The sequence below is a fragment of the Cryptosporidium sp. chipmunk genotype I genome (assembly GCF_004936735.1).
Source record: "Cryptosporidium sp. chipmunk genotype I strain 37763 chromosome Unknown contig_2, whole genome shotgun sequence".
In the NCBI taxonomy this organism is placed as follows: Eukaryota; Apicomplexa; class Conoidasida; order Eucoccidiorida; family Cryptosporidiidae; genus Cryptosporidium; species Cryptosporidium sp. chipmunk genotype I.
Genome location: NW_027125624.1, coordinates 334,058 through 355,103, shown reverse-complemented (window position 1 = coordinate 355,103; position 21,046 = coordinate 334,058). Strand labels below are relative to the sequence as shown.

The window sequence follows — 21,046 nt, the reverse complement described above, 5'->3', positions numbered from 1 at the left end:
GGTAAGATGTGGATGAAGGGAAAAAGAATTGAAAAAAAAATCAATATCTTTAACTTGGATTGCTATTATCAAAGATAATAACCAATATTTCTACTATTAAAAGTTCACTATTAATCAATTTATATATAATTGATTAATTAAATTTTTTTATTTATTCAAGATATTAAAAATAAATAAATATATATATATATATATAAATTACCGCGCAACCCACAAAGTCATTATCAGACAAATCAATTTATTTTTTAAATAAGAAAAAAAGTTTGAGACGAAAATGCATGCATGTAAACATAGTTGGCGGGCCATGGTTCGTAAATTTAAATAATACATGCAAAAATGGAATAATATGATGAAATTATATTTATTATAATAAATAAAAAACAATTACCCCTAAAAAATGTATTAGTACTAGTTTTAGTAATAGAAGTGGTGGTTACTAAAAATGAATACAAAGTATTAAAAATTTATATTAAAAAAAAATGCAAAAAGTTGAATATATGAGAATAGAAATTATTTAAAATAAAATTTAAAAAAAATAATCATAAATTAAGATAATGTAATTTAGCCTAGCATTGGAAATTTACGATATAAATTAAGATAAATAATAGAGTAGTAAAAGAAAAATATATTCATATGTAAATTGAAGAATTTGAAAATGAGTATAATAAATAAGAAAATAACAATTTTTTTATTATTAATAATAGTGGTTATATTTTCATTAAATATGGATAATTTATTATTAGAAGCTGCATACAATAGCAATAATAATATTAATAACAATAACAATAAGTCAACTAATAGAGATGAAATAGTAAAAATGAGTAGAGAAGAGAAAAAGAATGGTGGAGATAAGATAGAGATTAAAGTTAGAAATGCAGGTTTGATTATTGATGATAATAATAAAAATAATAATAATAATAAGCTATTAACATCTCAAAAAGATGAATTGCTTAGACAATATTATAATGAATACTCATTTCCTGATTATATGTATATAAAGGATGTGAGCAACTTGAAGAATTCAGTAAAGAATGTTCCAGGTGAATTTATTATTAATAGTTCTAAATTTGGAAAGAATAGAAATTTCAGCAATTCTACTATTACTAGTAGTGTTAATAATAATAATAATGCCGGAAAATCTTTTTTGAAGAGTATTATTTCTACAAGTACGAGTACAATTGGTACTTTTGAGGATATTAATAAAGATGAAGATAATTCAAATAGTAATAATATTAGCAGTTTAACGATAGCAAAAGTTGATAATCCTCCATTTATTAGCATTGAAAGTAATGAAAAAAGTGGTAGAATTGTTAAAAATATTAAGGAGAATATACCATTTAAGCATATTCTTTTACCTTTTACAACTACAACTACAACAACTGTTACCACTAATACTATTGCTAATAACACCACTACCAGCGCCACTACCACCACTACTTCCAGTTCTATATCTAATTCCACTATTTTCATTAACACAACTGGCAATGGTACTTTCAAAAGCGTAAATAATGGACTTGAAGAAAAGTGGTCATCAAATGAAGAAGATAAGAAAGAACAAGAGATGAAAATAAATTCATTTAATGAAAATAATGAAGAAGATTTAGTTTATAGTGATAACTTGAATTTTAATTCAAGTGAAGAAATAAACAATAAGGAAAAGTTTAATCTTTTAACGGATTTATTTTCTAAGAATTTAAATAGAGGTCAAAATAGTACTAGAAAACAAAATACAACAACAAGTACAAGAAATACTGAATCTTTCTTATTATTAAGTAGATTAACAACTAGAGCACCTCCAAAACTCTTAATCAGTTCAATTAAGGCATCTAGTAATAGTACATTAGAGATTTCAAAGCTTGATAATACTACCAGTACAATAACTACTTTTATTGGTAACAATAACAATAATAATAGTAAAAATAATAATAATAAATCATCTAAATCATTATGGAGTACTTCCACAACAACAACAACAACAGAATCTTTAAAAACATGGGCAAGTGCTAGTACTTTAAAAGATGAGTTTTCAAGCAGTGGATTAAGTGATATTTTGAACATAGATAATATGGCAGCTATTAATAGTACATCTGAGTCAACTATCATTACTTCTACTATTATTAATGTTACTACTACCACTACTACTACTACTACCACCACTTCCAATACGACCTCTATGCTTGGCAAAAATCATAAAAGTTCAAATAATGGAGATCCTTTGACTTACAAAGAGGATGGCACGTTAATAGAAACAAGAGGACCATTTATTATAATTAATCAAGAAGACGAAGAAAAGGGAACAAACTTTAAACCTAAAAACATATCATTGAATAATGGAGAGAAAAGGGTTGAATATGAAATTACTGGTGAATTTAATAATAATGAATCAATTTTAGATATTTATAAGATAAATGATACAAATTCAGATAGTGAACGACTGTTGAATAATAATAATAATTTATCAGACATTTCAATATTTAAAGGCATTAGTAGTAACGGAAATACTTACAATAAATCAGATTCCCTGATTATTCCTAGAACTTATGATAATCAAACTTCCAAAAATAGCACTTTTATCACTACAACAACTACTGTCATTACTATTACCAAGAAATCTTCAAAGCCAACTACTATTATCTACACTACAGCTGAGCCTACCAAATCTACAATTTCTGTTAGTACAACAACAATGGTAACAACTGCAAAATCAACAACTACAATTACCTCAAAACCTACCACATTTACAAATTCTAGTATTTCTTCCAAACCTACTACAACTGAAGCTATCATATCTACAACTTCTAATAGTATGACTACCACCACTACCTCCAGGAATACAGCCAAGCCTACAAAAATAACAACAAGTACAGCTAAACCGATTAGCACTACTATAAGTTCTACCTCTATCTTTAGGGCCACAACTTCCAACAGTGGTGCAGCCAAATCAACTACTTTCAGTACTAATAATACTACAAAGCCAACAGCCACCTCTGCTACTACATCATCAGCCACAACCAGAAAGTCAACAACTACCACAACTACTACTACGGAAACCACCACCACCAGAAAGTCAACAACTACCACAACTACTACTACGGAAACCACCACCACCAGAAAGTCAACAACTACCGCTACAACCACTACGGAAACCACCACTACCACCACAAATCCAACAACTACCACTACAACCACTACGGAAACCACCACAAAGCCAACAACTACCACTACAACCACTACGGAAACCACCACAAAGCCAACAACTACCACTACAACCACTACGGAAATCACCACTACCACCACAAATCCAACAACTACCACTACAACCACTACGGAAACCACCACAAAGCCAACAACTACCACTACAACCACAAAGTCAACAACTACCACTACGGCAACCACCACTACCACAACAACAAACACTACTAATACCACTACAACCGCTACCACTATCACAACAATAACAAGCACTTCCGATATTGATGATTTATCAAATACACTCAAAATTAATTCCATACCTAATAATGACATAGAATTTGATGGAATGAGTAATGGTAAAGATAATCAACTTTCTGCAAGTAAAGAAGATAAATTATTGTTAAGATTACCAATTCTCATAACATCAACTACTACTACTAATACTACTACTACTAGAAAGTCCTTCACTTCTAAAACCTATACTTCCACTTCAATTCCTACAAATAATAGCAATATTCCAATTAAATTACCTGCAACTATTGGAAGAGGAGGAGGAGGAGGAGGAGGTGAAGAGGGAGAAAAAGAAAGAAAACGAGAAAAAGAAGAAAGTAGTAATAGTGAAATTGAACACCCTAATCATATTCAAGCAATTACACTAGCATTATTAGAATCTTCATTTTGTGAAGAAAGAAAAGACAATTATAAACAAATTACAATGGAATTAAAAGAACATATTTCTAATATATTAGGAATTTATATACAAGATATTGTAATCGATGAGATATATGCAGAAAATTCAAATAAATTGTTTAGTGGATATGAAAAATGCAATTTACCAAATGGTAAATTAAAAGGTATAATATTTGATTTGTCAATAATAAAAAATACATTAATAAATTATCCAACTTATAATGATATTGAAAGAATTACATTAATAGAAAATGAATTTAATAATAAATATGGTAAAATAATTCTATGGAAAAGAAATATTGATAATGTCAATAATGAGCATAATCCATTTTGTCAAGCAAGTTTAAAAACTACCAGTAATATAAAATTCATATGTATTAATAATCCAATTTATTGTATACATAATAATGAATATAAATGTTATACTAATCCAATGGGAATTGATTGTTTCTGTTATAACGATCAATCAATATATAGCCAAATGCAAAACAACCAATATAATATTACATATCCTATGACTAATGAATGTAAAACCATTATTTCTTGTACTAATGATATTATTTTTCCAATAATACCAAGATGTTCAACAAGTCCTTATAGTATTGGATGTCCATGTAATTTAAATCCATATTCAAAGTTATGTGGATGCTATATTAATCCATTCAATCCTGGTTGTCATTGTACATATAATCCTTATTCCAATGATTGTAAATGTTTATTAAATCCAGAAGAATGCAAAAATGAAAATGGATTAGATATTATTGATTATGAAATTATTGATAGAGGACCTTTTGATCTTAAACATGGACTTAGAAGATTCTACAAGAAACATTTTAGAAAAAGCAATTCTTTACCGATATTCACAAAATATCACATTGTACAAAACTTACTAATTATCTTCATCAATATGATGATATTATTTATTAATTTATAATTTATTTTTGTAATTTTACAATTTACTAATGTTTTAAAGAAAATAAGAGAAAAGAAAGAAAGAAAAAATAAATAAATAATAATAATAATAATAATAAATGTATTTATATCTCAAATGAATGTCTAGTATATAAGAGTTTGAAAATTTATTTATTTATATAATTAAATAAATAAATAAAAGAATAGTAAAAAATTTCAAGACTCAATGCGAATTTAAGTCATAAAAGTAGATTTAATCATTCTAAGTCTTTAATATTATAATAGGGATAACTTTTACTAGGAGGAAAAAGAGAGTTGATTTATATAACAACCATTTAATTTTAAAAATCATTAATTTTGGACTTTTAAAAGCAAAATCATTAGTTAGTAATAAATTACATTATTAAAGGCTATTTCTAATTGCTAAATCAAAGTTTTCAATATTTTTTTTTAGTGGAAAAGGAAAAAAAAATTATATGCAATACACGTCATTATCGACATAATTTGCATGCATATATTTGCGCAGAGGTGTGGGGTGCTGTATAAAATTAATCAAAAAAAATAAAAATAAAAATTTATTTATTCGGAATTAATTTCAGATAAAATCCACGCTTCGTTTTATGAGTACTTTTGTAATAATTTTCAAGAAGCTCTTCAATTAATATGGTGGAGGAATGAGATAATATTATTAGAAGGCTCTTAGAAGAGTTAAAAGGGAATAAGTTATCGCTATTAAGGTAAGAATAACCAATCCAGTCAGTATTTGCTATAATGAAATTCTTATCTTGTACCTGGGAGTATCTAATAGATGAGCTATTGACTACAGAAACAATATTTTCAAAGTATGTGGATGAATTTTGATATTTTTTTAATATTAATTTAATATCATCGAAAACTTGTTGTGAAATATCTTCGCTTCCAACGCCAAAAATAACCCTATTCACTAACTTACTGCAGCATTCATCGTTGATTCCAATGCCTAAAGAACAAAGAGAAACAGCCTGCTCGAGAATTTCCATGTCATAAGTGGCTTCGAGAATTGGTATGTTGTTTGAATTTCTCAGACTCATTCTTAGAAAATAATTCTTAAATTTACTAAGCCCACCCAGATAAACTGAATATTTGGGACTTCTAAAACTATTCTTTATGTTGAACTCACTATATATTCCTATTAATTGGCCATTTCTATTTAATATTGGTAGTCCTAAAAATTTTCTATTTGGAACTCCCTCGAATTCTGCCCAAAATTGTTGGTTTAGATCCATCTTCACCTTGCCCTTAATCTCTTTTTGGCTGTCTCCAGTAATATTCAATACAAAAGCATCCTCATCTTGCTCTGGCAAGCTTAAATTATGCTTAGAATCTGGCGCTGAAATCCACAGGTCCCTATATAAATTTGAATAGTTATCAACATCGTCAACTGCTCTATTATCTTCCAATGCTAATGATAAACTAAAGTTCCCAGAATCATTGACAAACGCTCCAGAAATGTACGTAATTGAATTGTAATTAAAGAAGTATCCAACTGTTTCATCATTATAAAGATTATCGTATCCATCCCTAAATTCAGAAAATACCCTGAAAACTTGCAAATTTTTATGGTCCGTTAGAATATTTTCAACCTTGTAGTCAACACATAAATCGTTCTGGCCTTCTTCCCATAAGTTATCATCCCCAATTATATTATACAGCAAGTTATCCATTTTCCTAAAATTATCGTAAATTGATACTAGCTCCCCTTTACTATTAGTTATAGGCAGTCCTGTAAACTCCCTACAAATGGAATCAATTGGGAAAAATGAATAATAAAAAGGACTCTTGTAAACGCACTTTCCTTTGATTGTTGGCATGTAAGGATTCAATAAATACAAATCCTCGTTATCCCTTGGCTTTTTCATCTTGTGTACTCTTCTTGAACATAGCATTGTAAATCCCTGCTGGTAAAGCCTAATTTTTCTCCCTTCTATCTTTAATTTATCTGTATTTGCATTGAAATGTGCATTACTGAAATAATATACTCCTCGATATTCAAATCCAAAACCTATATTTTGCACTCTATTGGAAACTAAAAAGAACCGGTACCCAAATTTACTTCTTGGCTCATACTTTCCAGTTGTATGATGAGGGTACAATTCCTTTATCGTATTTAATCTTGGGTCAAATATATAATGAAAAATTAATTTGACAATATTAATAAAATAGTGCAATAGCAGATCCGTAAAGTTCAAAATAATTTTCAATAACTCTCTTTCTGATCTTTTTTCTTCAGTCTCAACTTTCGAACAATCTTTTCCCTTTTCATTCCCAGAAGCCTTCAATTCTCCAACTTTGTGTTCTTTTCTGTGCCTCATTTATCAACTTACTTAAATGGAATATTTACAAAAAAAAAATTCAATTCCTTTTCAACCTCTCTTTCCTTTTTCAGATACCTTTAAACTAAAATTGCTTTTAATTAGCCTTCCAACAGAATCTCTTTCCTTTTTTTCTTTTTTAATTTCTAAATCTTTTTTTTGTCATTTTTTTTCCATTACATGAAACAATTTTCCCTCTAAACATTATTTCCCGCCACATTTACGTTAGTCAAGTTTTGATATTAGAATAAAATAAAAAACAAAAAAATTGTAGCAAAACTAACAGCAAAACACATTTTAAAACACCATAGCTCTTTGGAGAAGCCATCAAACTACTCGTCACACATCCATATTTCATAATACTAACTAAAAATACAATATGTAATTTTTTTATGCATTCATGCAAATAATTGCGTGAATCACAATAAAATACCATAATAACATATACACGCAGCATCAAATTAAAAACACTCTTAAAACATCAAATATTCTCAAAATTAAAACTAGCATTCATTCTCGAAAAACATTATTTTAATAAGCAATTTGAAAAGCTTATATTTTACCAGAATCCATGACATGTTATTTTGTGGCTCTCAACAAAAAATTAAAATGAGATTTTTCTTTTGTTATTAGTAAATTTTCCTTATATTTAAATTAATTAATATCCTCCGATACCCTTTTTCATATTTATAAACGCATAACATAGTTGGGCGGGAACTATCTGTCTCTTTTAAAATTGTATTTAAATATATTTATTGTTTAGTAAAATATATTTTATGTATTCATTAATCTGAATAATATAACGTAACAAAAAATACGTAATTAATTTTACTCAAATTCATTTATTTGGTAAACTGGAGATTTTAAGGTAGAGTATATCGCCTCCAGAAGAAAAGATGAATTACTTAATACTTCTTACTCTATTATCTCAGTTGATTGCAGTTGTGTATTCTTTTGACTGCACTTCAACTTCAGCTTTGAATAGTTATTTGACGAATAGGGGTGGCTCTTTAAATTCGGCAAAATGCGTTTCGGTTGTATTGCTTGATGTAACTTCACCATCAATTTTGGCTTCTCCATCATGCGATGCCTTAGTTGTAGACTCCAAGAGTTCAAGAAGTACTGGATTACTAAATTCTGCCAGAGTTTCATGCCCGGCCACAAATAATATCCCGGTTGTTTTTGGTCTGAATAGCGATCCAAATCGTCGTACCAAATTAGGTTCAATATACTGTGTTGATTCTGCAGTCCCAGAATCGAGATTATATACCAATGTTTTGGATAGAGCTTTAGCAGATGGTCTTTCAAACATTCTCTTACCAGTAATTGTGCCAACTTCTGCTAATTTCGATTCAAGAGTTAATAATGCAGCTTTTCAAGTGAGGAGTTGGATTATGAGAGCTTTTGGAAATAATAACATGAGATGCCCATTCAATATAATTGTTACAGCAACCGATTCCCAATCTTACAACTCAGTCTTGCATGGGTTTTCAAAAGCATTTTCTAGAGATCAGGCAGCATACGATCGATCGCTTCAGCCCGGAGCATCTCAACCAGATCCAATTCCAACTCCAGTCCCAACTCCAGTATCTTTACCAAGAACTCAGTTGCTATCGGACTTCAATCAATACGATGGTATTGCTTGCCCAACAATGAAGAATCTCTTTACTTTACTTTCGGAAACCGGAGATCCATATTTAAGCAAGTATACCTCTGTTACAACTCAGATTTCTTTGGCGTTCTCTGACTTTACAATGGGTATCCACTCATGCGATGCTTTCATAATGGAGAGTGGGACTTATAAATTTTTTGAATTAATGAGAGAAATGGGTCTTCCATTTAGCTCTTCGACCCAGGAATCAGGGATTACAATAAGATCAACAGGATATAGCCAAACTCCTGCCATTTGGTATTCGTCGCTTAAGAAAGTAATGTATTTCGACTTTTACAATGCAATCAACGAAGTGGATACATATGAATCTTTGATTGATTTAATTAAGCTTGCCTATTTGCAAATATTCGACTTTGCAAATAAAAATCGCTTGAGTGAGTTGTTGGTTTTACCTTTCGGTCTCTGGAATTCTCGTCATTCATACTCCATTCAAATTATTACGGCTGCTGTCGAGGGTTTAGCAGCTGCATTGAACGAGTTCTTACTTACGAATGATCAGCTACATATCACCATTTTGGCGGAAACAAGAGCGAAATTCGAGGTTCTTGTTGAACAGATGAAACCATACTTCATGAACCTTAAAACCTCAGAGACATTACTCGGTACAGATACAGTCACTCCAAGACCACCATTAAGAGTTCCACCGAGGCCATCAAGACCACCACCATTACCACCACTACCACAAAGACCTCTCGGACCATTGAGACCACAACAACCATCAATCAGACCAGCTCCACAAGGTACATACTTATTTGACTCTGATGAGGAGTGCATGTCCGGAACACCAGTTTCTGAATTCATCCAATCAATGTACAATGGTAGAATTTCCCAGCCCACAACCTCCAACCACTTCTCTCTCATTCTTTCAACATCAAACCCAGGTATTATCGGTTGCGGATGCTTAGTAGTTGATGTCTCTGAAAAAAATCAGCTTCAACTTGCTACAAAACTTGGAATTAGCGCAAAGGAATGTACTTCAGTTGGCAGTTCCGAAATCAAGGTATTGAGTGTGGGAGCACTGAACGCCTACACAATGGAACCATGGATGGCCAGTATTACCAGGGTTTACTGCCTTAATTCTACTAAATTCATTTATAATAGCAGAGTCAAGGCTGTGGAGAGTCTTTACAAGAAATTGCTTGCTTCCGCAAAATACAGATGCACAACTGTTCTATCTCCATTACTTGCAACTTCTGTGGCAACAAGTGAATCTAGAAATAAAGAGTACGTTCTACAGGCAGTTAAAAGCATGGATGAATTTTTCTCTACCAGCCCTCGTAGGGACTCACTCCATGTTACATTCTATGAGAAAGCTCCCGAGGTTTTCTTCCTTGCATTGGATCTTTTTGCAACCTATTATCTTGAATATGCCAGTTCAGGTGGAGTTGGAGCGACCCTTACATCTATCAACCAGAACTGGTTAAGCTTAAACAGAATCGTTGGTGGTAATATAATTCCAGAATTTAGAGCTCCGTCTGTTGTACAAAAGAAACCAAAGAATCTCCTGCTTAGTGTTAAGAAGGAACTTACCAAGCGTATGATAAGAACGACCACAACAACTGCTAGACCACTTAGAGTGCCACCTCCGAGACCACCACTACCAAAGTTCACCGGAAACAAGGATGCCTCTAGACCAGCTCCAAGTACGGACCTTGCATTTACCAGTATTTATTATCCAGTGATGCAAGACTTCCTTAGGCTCCATTCCAAGCCTGATGTCAATGGCCTATATAGCATTAATTATTGGGTTCAAAGATTGACGACCTTCACTAGCACTTCTTTAATGGAACTTTCCAAAAGATTCTATCTAACTAATTCCGGACCTACGGACCTTGAAAACTGCAAAGTTTTGGCTGTTGGGGCACTAAGTTCAGGTATTCACGAATTGTTAAGGTTAATTGGCCATTCATATCCATCTCTTGTAAGCGGTGTCACTGTACTTGCAAATAGAAGATATGGTGATAGCACGATACCTTTAACAAGAACACTAAGTAGAATGTATTTAGTTAACGTCGATAATAGATCCACTTCATCTGCTTATGAGGAAGTTATTGCAAAGGCTGTTGCAAGCTCCGAGAGACAAGTTGTGTTGCCAATATTTGCCTTAGAAGATTTATACGAAACTTCAAGGAACAACGCAGAATATTTGATATTACAAGCAATTAAAACTTTAATAACTCAATTGAAACATTACAATAGCTCTAATTTGAAGGTCGTCATTTATGAAGAAAATCAACTATTGGCACTATTAATATTAGAAACACTCATAAATGTTTTTTCTGGTAGAACAAGGATTTAAATTACCAAATTGGAATCGGACTTAACTGAATCCTTATATTTACATTCCATATAAAATAAAAAATTACTGCAAAATATTATCTTTATGGGTTGTAATATGTTCAGATATGATTTTAGATAATATGGCTTTAATTTTTATTATTCCAAATCCTAATATATGAGCAATTCGTCGTATTATACCATAAGCTCTTTCAAATTAATGAAGGTATATAATGGCTTTTGATTCATAAAACGTAACTTTAATGAACGGCAATGATGGTTTGTTAAATTAATTAATTAATAATTATTTATGCACACCCATTTGGATGTAAGGCGTTTTTTTCGTCTAGTCTATATTCATGAAGGGATTAACGAGCTTTGATTGAAATAATACTCTGGTTTCCCTTATTATGGTAGACCTTGTTTGTTTTACACATTAAACTTTCACCATGCTTTGTAACTTTGGCTTGTGCCAGCCTTGAGAAGGACTTTTCTACGGAGTAGTTATACCGGCATTTTTTTACATTAAATTTTGCACCTTGAATATGGGTTCAATTATGCGAGGCAAGACTTTTCCGTGTTAAGTGTTAACGATTCATTTATTATGAGATGCTTTTTTTTTTTGTTGGGAACAAATATGTTCGTATTATTTTACTAAAACTTCTCTGGAATTCTGCATAAGTACTTAGAAGCAGTATTCTCGGTTGTCGAGTGCTCCAATTTCAAATCTTTGCACTGCGTGTCACAAATCAAAGATTAAACTTAACTACGTAATATAGAAGTCTTTTTTTATGAACAGTGTGTTAGTTCACCTTAGTTTTCAGAGATAGTTGTAATTCGTCCAGATTTTTGTATATATTTTCTCTCAATTATCAGACTTCTCTCTTCTTTTTGATACATACAAGGTCATGTGGATGCAAATCTGCATGCAAGTGGGGGGGAGGGGAGATTTCGTACGCAGTAAGGGAAAAAATGCATACCGGTATTTAGAAATATATGCAAAAACACTCAAAAAAATAACGGAAAACTATTAGACAGTTTTAACTGCTAATGCCAAAAAGCATTCTGGGGATTCTAAAATTGATGATGGAAATGTAAGTAAGGATACTGAGAGCTAAGCCTGATATATTAAGCAATAACCAAGAGCTCAACATGCCAAACCCAGGGAAAACGAAGCCAAATAAGCTAATTGACTCTCCATCGTACAAAGAGTATGAGCTATCTGGAGAAATATAGTAAATTAAAAAGTATCTTGTCACAAACTCGAGCCAAACTGAATGTGTGATATAAATAACTATTCCACTTCTTGAAAAATGTTTATGGAGATTCTCAGAAATTTTAACATTTTTAAAAAGCTGGGTTCCAGTAATTCTGAATAATTCAAGCCAAACCCATGTTCCAATAACAAAAATACACGTTGTTATTCCACCAGTATAATAAGGATATGCCCAAATATATGAAATTAGAGACTTATTTCCAGGAAAAGATAAAGCATTTAAAGCTATTAGTATTATAATCTTGATAGGAGCAAAACTATTAAGATAAATATTTCTTCCTGTTTCATCGTCAACTTGAAATAAAAGATCTAGGAATCCTGCTAAGTAGTAAATATTGTAGAATAATAACGAAATACATAGTCTGAGTGCTCTTTCATCACCAGCTAACCTTAGACCGTAAAGTAACGCATTATTCGGATTATAACTCGAAGAGAATGTATTATTGACTGAATCATCCAATTTCAAGCCAATATATGCAGACGATAAATAAAGTGGTAAATAAGCTAGGATTGACGTAATTTTCGAATCATTTCTTTCGTTTATATTAGCTTTAGCCACACACTTTGCCAATATAGGCAACGACAAATAGCATAATATCACTGGGACCAGTATCCCCATAATTGAAAAGCTTAACAAAAAATGTAAAGAAAACATCAATGTCATTACAAACAAAAAACTCATAAATATTTCTTTGTTTGTCTTGAAGAAACTCATTATTTTTTCAGACTTGTTCTCCTTCTTGAAATCAACTTCGAACTTTGCTAACATTTTGTCATCCACCACACTCTTTAAATATAACGTAAATGGCCAATTCAAGATCGAAATCACAAAAATCATAGGTAGAGTCCAAAGCCATTCTAATCCCGAACAATTAAACTCAGCAAGAAACCTTAAATAAAAGTCAAATACTGAATTATATGGACGAGCTGGTGCGCACGGACGCCATTCTGATCCTAAGTATGCTGCTGCTGCAACTACTGTAAAGTATCCAATTATTGAAGGTACCAAAAGTCGAAGAATCTTCTTATATAGGAAACTCGAGAATTTACTCTTTCCTGTATTATTTAACAGAGTTTATTTATATTTAATCTTATTTTCATTTACTTGATAAGACTTACCTGGTTTATTTGTCGAGTAGAACGCTGCTCTTCCAGATGCATAAAAGAAAACAGGCATTCCATGGTGAAGCAGAACCAATAAATAATTATCAGATATATCCTTGTCAATATTATTCAGATCGAATATTCTCTGAACCACCACCATTCCATGTACAGTCAAAACAAGTACGCATGCTACCGTTCTCAACCAATCAGTGAAGTAACAGTGGTTTACCCTGGCTCTATCATTTATTCTGCTCGACATTTTATTTTTAAGAAGGCTAAGCTAAGTAAAGTAGACATATATTTTTAAGATAAAGTGCTAATGATTCAAATTGCAAGAAAAGTCCTATCTAGCTATTTGCTGTCTCACCCCTCACCGCATTGTGTAATTTTAATTAAGTATATTAAGCATAAATATACACAACTATAAAAGCATTTTGTTAGAGGTATTCATTCTTTTCGCACAATAATACTATTATTCAGTGCATCTTAATAAATTTATTCATGTATTATGCGTTTAATCTCTTAATTGCAGTTACTATATAAAGATTTTAAAATAGTCATAAATTACCGCGTAATTTAAACTATATATTACATGCAAGCCGTATATAAAAAAAATACCCCTCTAAATTATCAACTTTTTGGCTATTTTTAAGAAACATCTTCACCAGCACCTTTCCTCTGAGCCAATGCCTTAATTGTTCCGTTAAGGGAGATTGGATCTCACTAGGAAAATTAGCAGAAATAGCAAAGGGTAATTTGAAAAAATACCTAAGCTAAAGAAAATATGCCTAAATAAGTAATACTTCATTGGCTATTGAAAACTCATTCAAAACTAATTAAAAGAAAGATATTCGAATTTTGGTTCAAAGTAATTAAAAATTCCTCAATTACCAAGTCAGAAATGAAATGCTTCAATTAACCAAAAAATTTAATGTTTTGCTCTAAGCCAATTACGGAATCCCATAGAAAAATAATATAAATCTTATATTAGTAAAAAGCTTAAAGATTAGCGGTCCAATAGTTTTGGAACCATTTAACTTCATCTATAAAATCAAACTTAAAATAACTTTCTTCAATTTAAATCAGGACACCATTGATAATTAGCCCAGAAATAAAATTTGACTAAAGATACTACTTAAGCATTTTCAACTGCCGATCCACTATTCTCAATGTCAGAACCAATCATTCTTCCTGCAGAATCCAATGAAACATCTTCCTCGTTTCCTGACTCCTCCATACTTTCAGATGGCTCAGTTTCCAAGTCTTCAAGTTTTTCATTAGACTCTCCTGAAGGTCCAGCAACTGGTTTAGTTGGGAGTCCCTGCATAATTTCTTCCTCTTTGGCCTCCTCAGTGGCATCCTTTACAGGTGTGCTAACTGGGGATTCAACTGGGGATTCAACTGGGGATTCAACTGGAGATTCAATTGGAGATTCAATTGGAGATTCAACTGGAGACTCAATAGGGGACTCAACAGGAGAATCAGCTGGAGGCTCAGGCTCCAATTCTTGTTCTTCAACTTTAGGCTTATCCGCCTTTGGAGCAGTTCCCTCGGTTGAAGTCTCTTCAGCAACGGCATTTGATACAACAACATCTTCAGGGGCTTGGTTGACCTCAGAAGCCTCAACAATTTTTGTTTGTGACTCAACAGCTTCTCCTTGTTCTACGTCAGAAGGCTCAGTGCCTTGCTTCTCTGCAAGGATTCTAATTTCTACAGATAGTTCGTCTTCAGTGGGCTCAATTGTTGGTTCAAATTTAGGAACCTGAGACTCACTTTCAGAGCTAACTGTCGAAGTTGGCTCAGGTCCAGACTCTGAATTGCGAGAAGAACTTGCTCCCTTAGATTCTTCTGAATCAGATGTGAATTCGGAAAGTTCAGAGTAATCATTCCCCTTGTTGGCATCTTCAGCTGTAACATCAGTATCTAATTCTGATTTTTCTGGAATAGAAGTCAAGTTGTCTAGCGTTGAGTCTGCCTTTTCAGCAATTTCTTCAGATGTTTGCTGAGCCACAACTGCATTTGATGACTCATCAGTATTTGTCTCTTCAGTAATTCTCTCAGCCTCAACAGTTGGTGAGTTTTCTTCGGGCAACTCTAATTTTTGTTCCTTATCGAGATTAGCTTCAGCATCTTCAGCAGCTACTGATTCAGAAGCTTGGCCAGAAGTGGACTCTAAACTTGAGTTCACAGTTTCTAAATCAACAGTAGTGGATGAAGCAGATGGATTAGGAATTGGCATTGTTGGAACAGATCTTGGTAACTTCTTAACAACTGGAGCTTCTCCCTGCTTAGTCTTAACAACAAACAATATTGCCAAAAGATCGTATTGAGAAACACTATCTCCAACTGTCTTGTTTGTATATAATGTAACAAATGAGTCTCTGAAGATCTGGATGTATACATTCCTGCCAGCTCCAATGACTCTTTTTACTGATACATTCTTACCTCCTGTATTGATAGTGCTCTTATAATACTGGCTAGAGTCAGCTGTTACTACAAAGGCTGTTCCTGAGCTATGATAACCAGTTTGGTGGATATTTACCTTGCTCAATACACCTGAAACTGGGGATCTTACCTCAATTTTCCTGACCTCTTCTCCGCCAAATAAATCTGAAACATCTTCAGTGAAAGCCAATTCCTGGCTTCCTGCTCTCAGACTGAGAGAATGAACTGAAATCAGCCCCAATAAAAGCCCCAAAATAACCTTTATGAGATTCTTCATCTTTAATCAAATAGATTCTCTCAAAGATTAAAAAAAATATGAATAGCTTAGCGTTTTCTTGAAATTTCTTTCTCGACTTGCTTCACTTTTTTTTGCTCCCCAATCAACTTTATGTTTAAACTAAATTGGAAAACTAATCAGATCTACACCCGCCCCTCTTATGCGAGCCTGATGTGATCGCCCGCCTAAAATAAGACATGTAATTTTGGTCATATTACACAAAAACTGTACACTAGTAAAATATTATTGCAATGTGAATCGTATAATGAATGAATGTAGAAAAGGTATATCTACCAAAAATGTACTTGCTTGATTTGCTTTATTCTAGAAATTTTGGACAAAAAATTACGGATTGGTAATCTACAAAAAACGTTGACAATTCATTTTGCAACTTTGTAACCAAAGTCCCGGCATACCACTAAAACAATTTAAGGAAATTTTTATCACATTTCTTCAAAATAAATATTTTCAAAAAAAAAAAAAATGAAAATAAGAATTTGCTTCGAGATGATAATTATCGAATTTTCATGTAGTTTTTTCTGATCAAAATAAGTGTATGGATACTGTAATAGAAGTTAAGTACCTAGAAAACATATTCTAACAAACGAAAGATTGCTTAGTTAAATTTGAAAACCTATTATTTTAATTACCGAGGTTCTTATTATCGAAGCCTCATTAATATCTCGTAAGCTGGATTACAACACTAAAATCCGCTGTTGTTTGGAATTAGAATATAAATAATAGATGCAATTAAGATTACACCCAGTGCTGAAAAACCAATGATAGAGTATTTGTTCTTTTCCCAAAAGCTTAAACAACTTTCTCCATCGCACGATTTAGTTTGTAGATATTCCTGGCAGACTGCTCCCGTACCCCTCGGACGAGTTAATATGCTTCTAGACCGAGTAGAATTACCCTTGCCACAATCTACGCTACAGGACGACCAATAACTCCAAGATCCCAGTACGCAATCGACGGGACAAACAACGTCAACCGAGCAATCCTGGACCTGCTCCAAATCTACTGGGCACTCTGCTCCAGCATGAAGAGGTTCTTGTATGATGGTTCTTGTACGGGTAATCTGTCCTTCTTCACAAGTAGAAGAGCAAGTGGACCACTGCCCCCATTCTGAAACAACGCAGTCAGTTGGAATAGGATCACAAAGTTGTGGAGTTAGAGGAGATATACTCACGTAGCACCAGATTGTTGGGATCAAAGTATTGTTAGAAATAGGATTTCTACAAAAGGAGTGATCACCAATTCCGGAATTTTCAAGAGTTGCTAGATAATCAAAAGCGTCCATTTTTAAAGACATCCAATTCAAGCATTTTTGACCAGACCTAGAGTATTTCTGGCAACCTCTATAGTATAATCCATTTGTTCCTCTAATGGTTTCGTCGCAATCACATGGATCATTCCCACAGTTAACAAGTTCGATCAGTTTAAGTTCACTATCAGAGACACCACAATCAACATTTGAATCAACCCTGCGAGTTCTATATTTGGTTCCAGATTCACATGTGTCTGAACATGCGGACCATGAAGTCCACTGAGTGTAGCTACATGGCTCACATGATTGATTGTTGAGACATTTAACGCCTTCACTTGTGGTAGGCCCTCCTTGTGGAACGCTTCCAGTGATTGATCTTCGCCTGAAGATCATTCCATTACAATTAGAACAGGTTCCCCATGAACTCCATGGAGTGACATTATATTCACCGCAATTATATATTCCACTATCATAGTTACATGAATACCCCTGCCCTCCCTCAGGATTAAGAATCGGTGTCAACTCCTGGCATTGAACTAAATTGAGAGAGATTTTAAAAGCACAACAGAAGAGTGTCAAATATTTGCTTATGGCTATAAACTTAATCATGAGGTCACACAGTTATTTTTAAATGCAAAAACAATTGATATAACTTTGTGTTTCTCAACTAAATAGTCCTGTGACTTGAATGAGTACTCTATCTTGAATTAAAACTTAATGCAATTTGCCATATATCACTAACTAAAACTTTGAACATGAAATTATTTATTACGAAAGTTATTTTTACAAGAAATAAATTAATATTTTAGCACATCCCTCACATTTTTAGCACCTTTTATTGCTAATTCTTGTAATATATAAAAATTAAAATTGGCGGTTCGGAATTAAAAATATGGACTGAATAGTCAGCCAAATTAAATTTGCCAGGTAATATAAAATAATAAAATTTTAGCTTCATAATAACTAAAGAGAACTAATAAAAGAGCAATAAAAAGGAATCACTTGGCAGTAATATATTCTATAACCTTAGCTTTAAATGATTTGATTACTTCTAGCGTTTTAAAATTAAATCACATAGAACAATGTCAATGCCGGTATACTACAATATACGTACAGCCATGCATTTTTTTGGCGGGACGTTTGAAATTGCCTTAAGCGATGTGATTTTTAGAGGTTGAGAAAGTGAAAAAAAATGAGAAAGAATATTAGTGATTTAAATGGCTAATTAGAGAAACAACTTTTGTAATTAGGTTTTAAGCAAAAATGTGTGAATTTTTTTTTAAATAAGTTAAATTAAAGTAAAATAAATAGTCAATGCATAGTGTCTACAAATGGGCGGGGGTAGATACTATATCTATCTACATCCTCAACTGTCTTTGGATAGCTACCTATGTCTATATACTCTAGCCTTGCAGCAAACTAAGTACCAATAATTAGCAATTCCGGTACGGTCATAACAAGACTTAAAAAATATAGGAAAATAACAATAGTTGAGTTAATTACTTAACAGGTTCAGGACTAAAGCCTTCCTTTACAAGTGTTAATTTATAACAAAAAAAAGGCAATTCCTCCTTTATAAGGGAGGTAAAATTATAAGTCGCTAAGCAATTATTCAACGTGGATTCCGAAATGTCAAATCAAATCAACCTTCCGGGTGGACTACCTGGACTTTCTGTACCTCAACCACCAGGATCAATGTCATCAGGGGTTGGCTCTTCTGCAAATTCTGATGCAATTATTGTTGATATACTTTGTGAATTTGCTGACTTCTTTGTAGATCTGGCAAGTAATGTGGCTGCTCGTACTGGTAAAATGTGGAAGCCTAGAATCCTATTACAACAGAAATCCAAAAGATCTATTAGAGCACCTGAGGATCCAAATAAACCAAAAAGACCACATACTGCTTATACACTTTGGTGTGAACATATTCGTCAAAAAGTTAGAGAAAATGATCCTAATCGTGCACTACAAATGAAGGACCTAGCTGAAATGTGGAATAGTCTTCCTGAACAAGAAAAAGGTCCATGGGAGAGAAAGGCTCAAGAATTCAAGCAAAAATATCTTGCTGAAATGGCTGCTTACAGAGCATCTGGCCCTACATCTGTTGGCGGCGGCCCTTCTCCATCTGCTCAGCAACAAATGCAACCATTTAGTTCTACTAGTATGACAGGCTGGTAAATTAGATTCAACATTTCTATTAAAGAAACAAGAAAAAAAAAGGAAAAAGAAATCCAATTAATTTACTCTGTACTTACTGTTTGTGAAAAGAAAAGTATACTAATCATTTAAGAGTATAAGCTTCTATATGGGTGGTATCAGTAAATTGATTCAAATATATTAATTATCGTATAGTAAATAGAACTCTTGATTTATATCATCAATGTTAATTTCTTATAATCAAAGCTCTATAATTCATCGTGGAATCAAAATTAAGGACCTTTAGCTAAATGCATGAAGTTTTAATTATGTTCGGAAAGTCTATTGAAATTATATAAATTTAGGCAAGCGGTCATTTGTATTTACATTTATATCTTAATTACCGAATTGTTCACGTTTTCCTTTTTTGTTTTCATTGAGCATTTAATCCAGCTGGTTTATATTGTTAAGCATATATATTGCAAAATTAACTTTATATTTATATTCGATTATATCTCGCATCTTATTTCTTAATTGCACTCGCCTTTCATAAACTTGAGTGCCGCTGCTGAGCGGCAACTTCTATTCAGTCATTTTTGGCGTTTCCACATCATTTATCTTGCATGTAATGAAAGAGGAATATACTTTTATGAAATCGATTCTTTTGAAATTTAGCCATTGATGGCAAATGTTATTGAGGTTTTATATTTAGTTATTCTATTTATAATAAGGCTGTCTGAATGTAATCATAAATGTCAAAGATTAATCTCAGAGAGTATTGATAAAAACAACATAAAAGAATTGAAGGTGAGTCAATACAACCCACCAAGGATATATTATGAGATATTTGAGCGAATTTTATTTTTTAATTCTTTTAGAGCTGTTGTAATGAAATAACAATTTCTCTATATTCAAAAGAAATTTGTTTGAATAGGCCTATTAACGTAACTGACCAGTTGGAAGAAATAGAGAGTAAAAATGAATTTACAGCATTCAACATCGAGTGTGATGAAATATTAAACAAATTAAATCCGGATATTAATGTTTGGAAAAATCAAGAAAATTTTGAATATTGTAAAGAAATGAATTTTACTGACAGAAAACTACAAATAAAGTCAGGGTTTGGGTCTCATATTAGACTTCCCCAATCATCTTCATCTTTAAGAGGACCTCAAGATACACCTACAGGAAATATATTCAAATATCAAACCCAAAAAATATGTGTATCTGTACTTTCCTTGCATTATATTAAAGTATGTGAAAAACTCTGCGATGCTGAAACTGCATTTACAGTAGAAGAAGAAGTATTCCCTAGATCATGCTTTCCAATTTGTGTAGATTTCGCAAACCATGTTTGCATCCGTGGCTGCTCTTTGTTCGGGTGTAATATACCATTTGATGCATGTAGTTACCAAATGTGTAACTTCAAGCTTACATAAAAATT

General features: G+C 32.5%; 7 protein-coding genes across 7 annotated transcripts; 3 read left to right on the top strand and 4 right to left on the bottom strand.

The window, feature by feature from the left end:
* Nucleotides 1-655: 655 nt before the first annotated feature.
* On the top strand, nucleotides 656-4,816 carry ELE39_001816 (uncharacterized protein; the record flags this gene model as incomplete). Its single annotated transcript, XM_067345539.1, has 1 exon — nucleotides 656-4,816. The coding sequence occupies one exon, from the start codon at nucleotides 656-658 to the stop codon at nucleotides 4,814-4,816; it is 4,161 nt and encodes a 1,386-aa protein (XP_067199427.1).
* Nucleotides 4,817-5,369: 553 nt separating this feature from the next.
* ELE39_001815 (transmembrane domain near N) lies at nucleotides 5,370-7,145 on the bottom strand (the record flags this gene model as incomplete). Its single annotated transcript, XM_067345538.1, has 1 exon — nucleotides 5,370-7,145. The coding sequence occupies one exon, from the start codon at nucleotides 7,143-7,145 to the stop codon at nucleotides 5,370-5,372; it is 1,776 nt and encodes a 591-aa protein (XP_067199426.1).
* Nucleotides 7,146-8,041: 896 nt separating this feature from the next.
* ELE39_001814 (uncharacterized protein) lies at nucleotides 8,042-11,116 on the top strand (the record flags this gene model as incomplete). The annotated part of the gene is made up of 1 exon (XM_067345537.1): nucleotides 8,042-11,116. One exon carries the CDS (start codon nucleotides 8,042-8,044, stop codon nucleotides 11,114-11,116), a length of 3,075 nt encoding a protein of 1,024 aa, XP_067199425.1.
* A 1,018-nt stretch (nucleotides 11,117-12,134) lies between these two features.
* ELE39_001812 (uncharacterized protein) lies at nucleotides 12,135-13,733 on the bottom strand (the record flags this gene model as incomplete). Its single annotated transcript, XM_067345535.1, has 2 exons — nucleotides 12,135-13,426; nucleotides 13,490-13,733. The coding sequence occupies 2 exons, from the start codon at nucleotides 13,731-13,733 to the stop codon at nucleotides 12,135-12,137; spliced, it is 1,536 nt and encodes a 511-aa protein (XP_067199423.1).
* Nucleotides 13,734-14,609: 876 nt separating this feature from the next.
* ELE39_001811 (uncharacterized protein) lies at nucleotides 14,610-16,196 on the bottom strand (the record flags this gene model as incomplete). The annotated part of the gene is made up of 1 exon (XM_067345534.1): nucleotides 14,610-16,196. One exon carries the CDS (start codon nucleotides 16,194-16,196, stop codon nucleotides 14,610-14,612), a length of 1,587 nt encoding a protein of 528 aa, XP_067199422.1.
* A 703-nt stretch (nucleotides 16,197-16,899) lies between these two features.
* ELE39_001810 (TSP1 domain-containing TSP10 precursor) lies at nucleotides 16,900-18,075 on the bottom strand (the record flags this gene model as incomplete). Its single annotated transcript, XM_067345533.1, has 1 exon — nucleotides 16,900-18,075. The coding sequence occupies one exon, from the start codon at nucleotides 18,073-18,075 to the stop codon at nucleotides 16,900-16,902; it is 1,176 nt and encodes a 391-aa protein (XP_067199421.1).
* Nucleotides 18,076-19,095: 1,020 nt separating this feature from the next.
* Nucleotides 19,096-21,041, top strand: ELE39_001809 (high mobility group (HMG)-box; the record flags this gene model as incomplete). Its single annotated transcript, XM_067345532.1, has 3 exons — nucleotides 19,096-19,640; nucleotides 20,334-20,409; nucleotides 20,481-21,041. The coding sequence occupies 3 exons, from the start codon at nucleotides 19,096-19,098 to the stop codon at nucleotides 21,039-21,041; spliced, it is 1,182 nt and encodes a 393-aa protein (XP_067199420.1).
* Nucleotides 21,042-21,046: the final 5 nt, after the last annotated feature.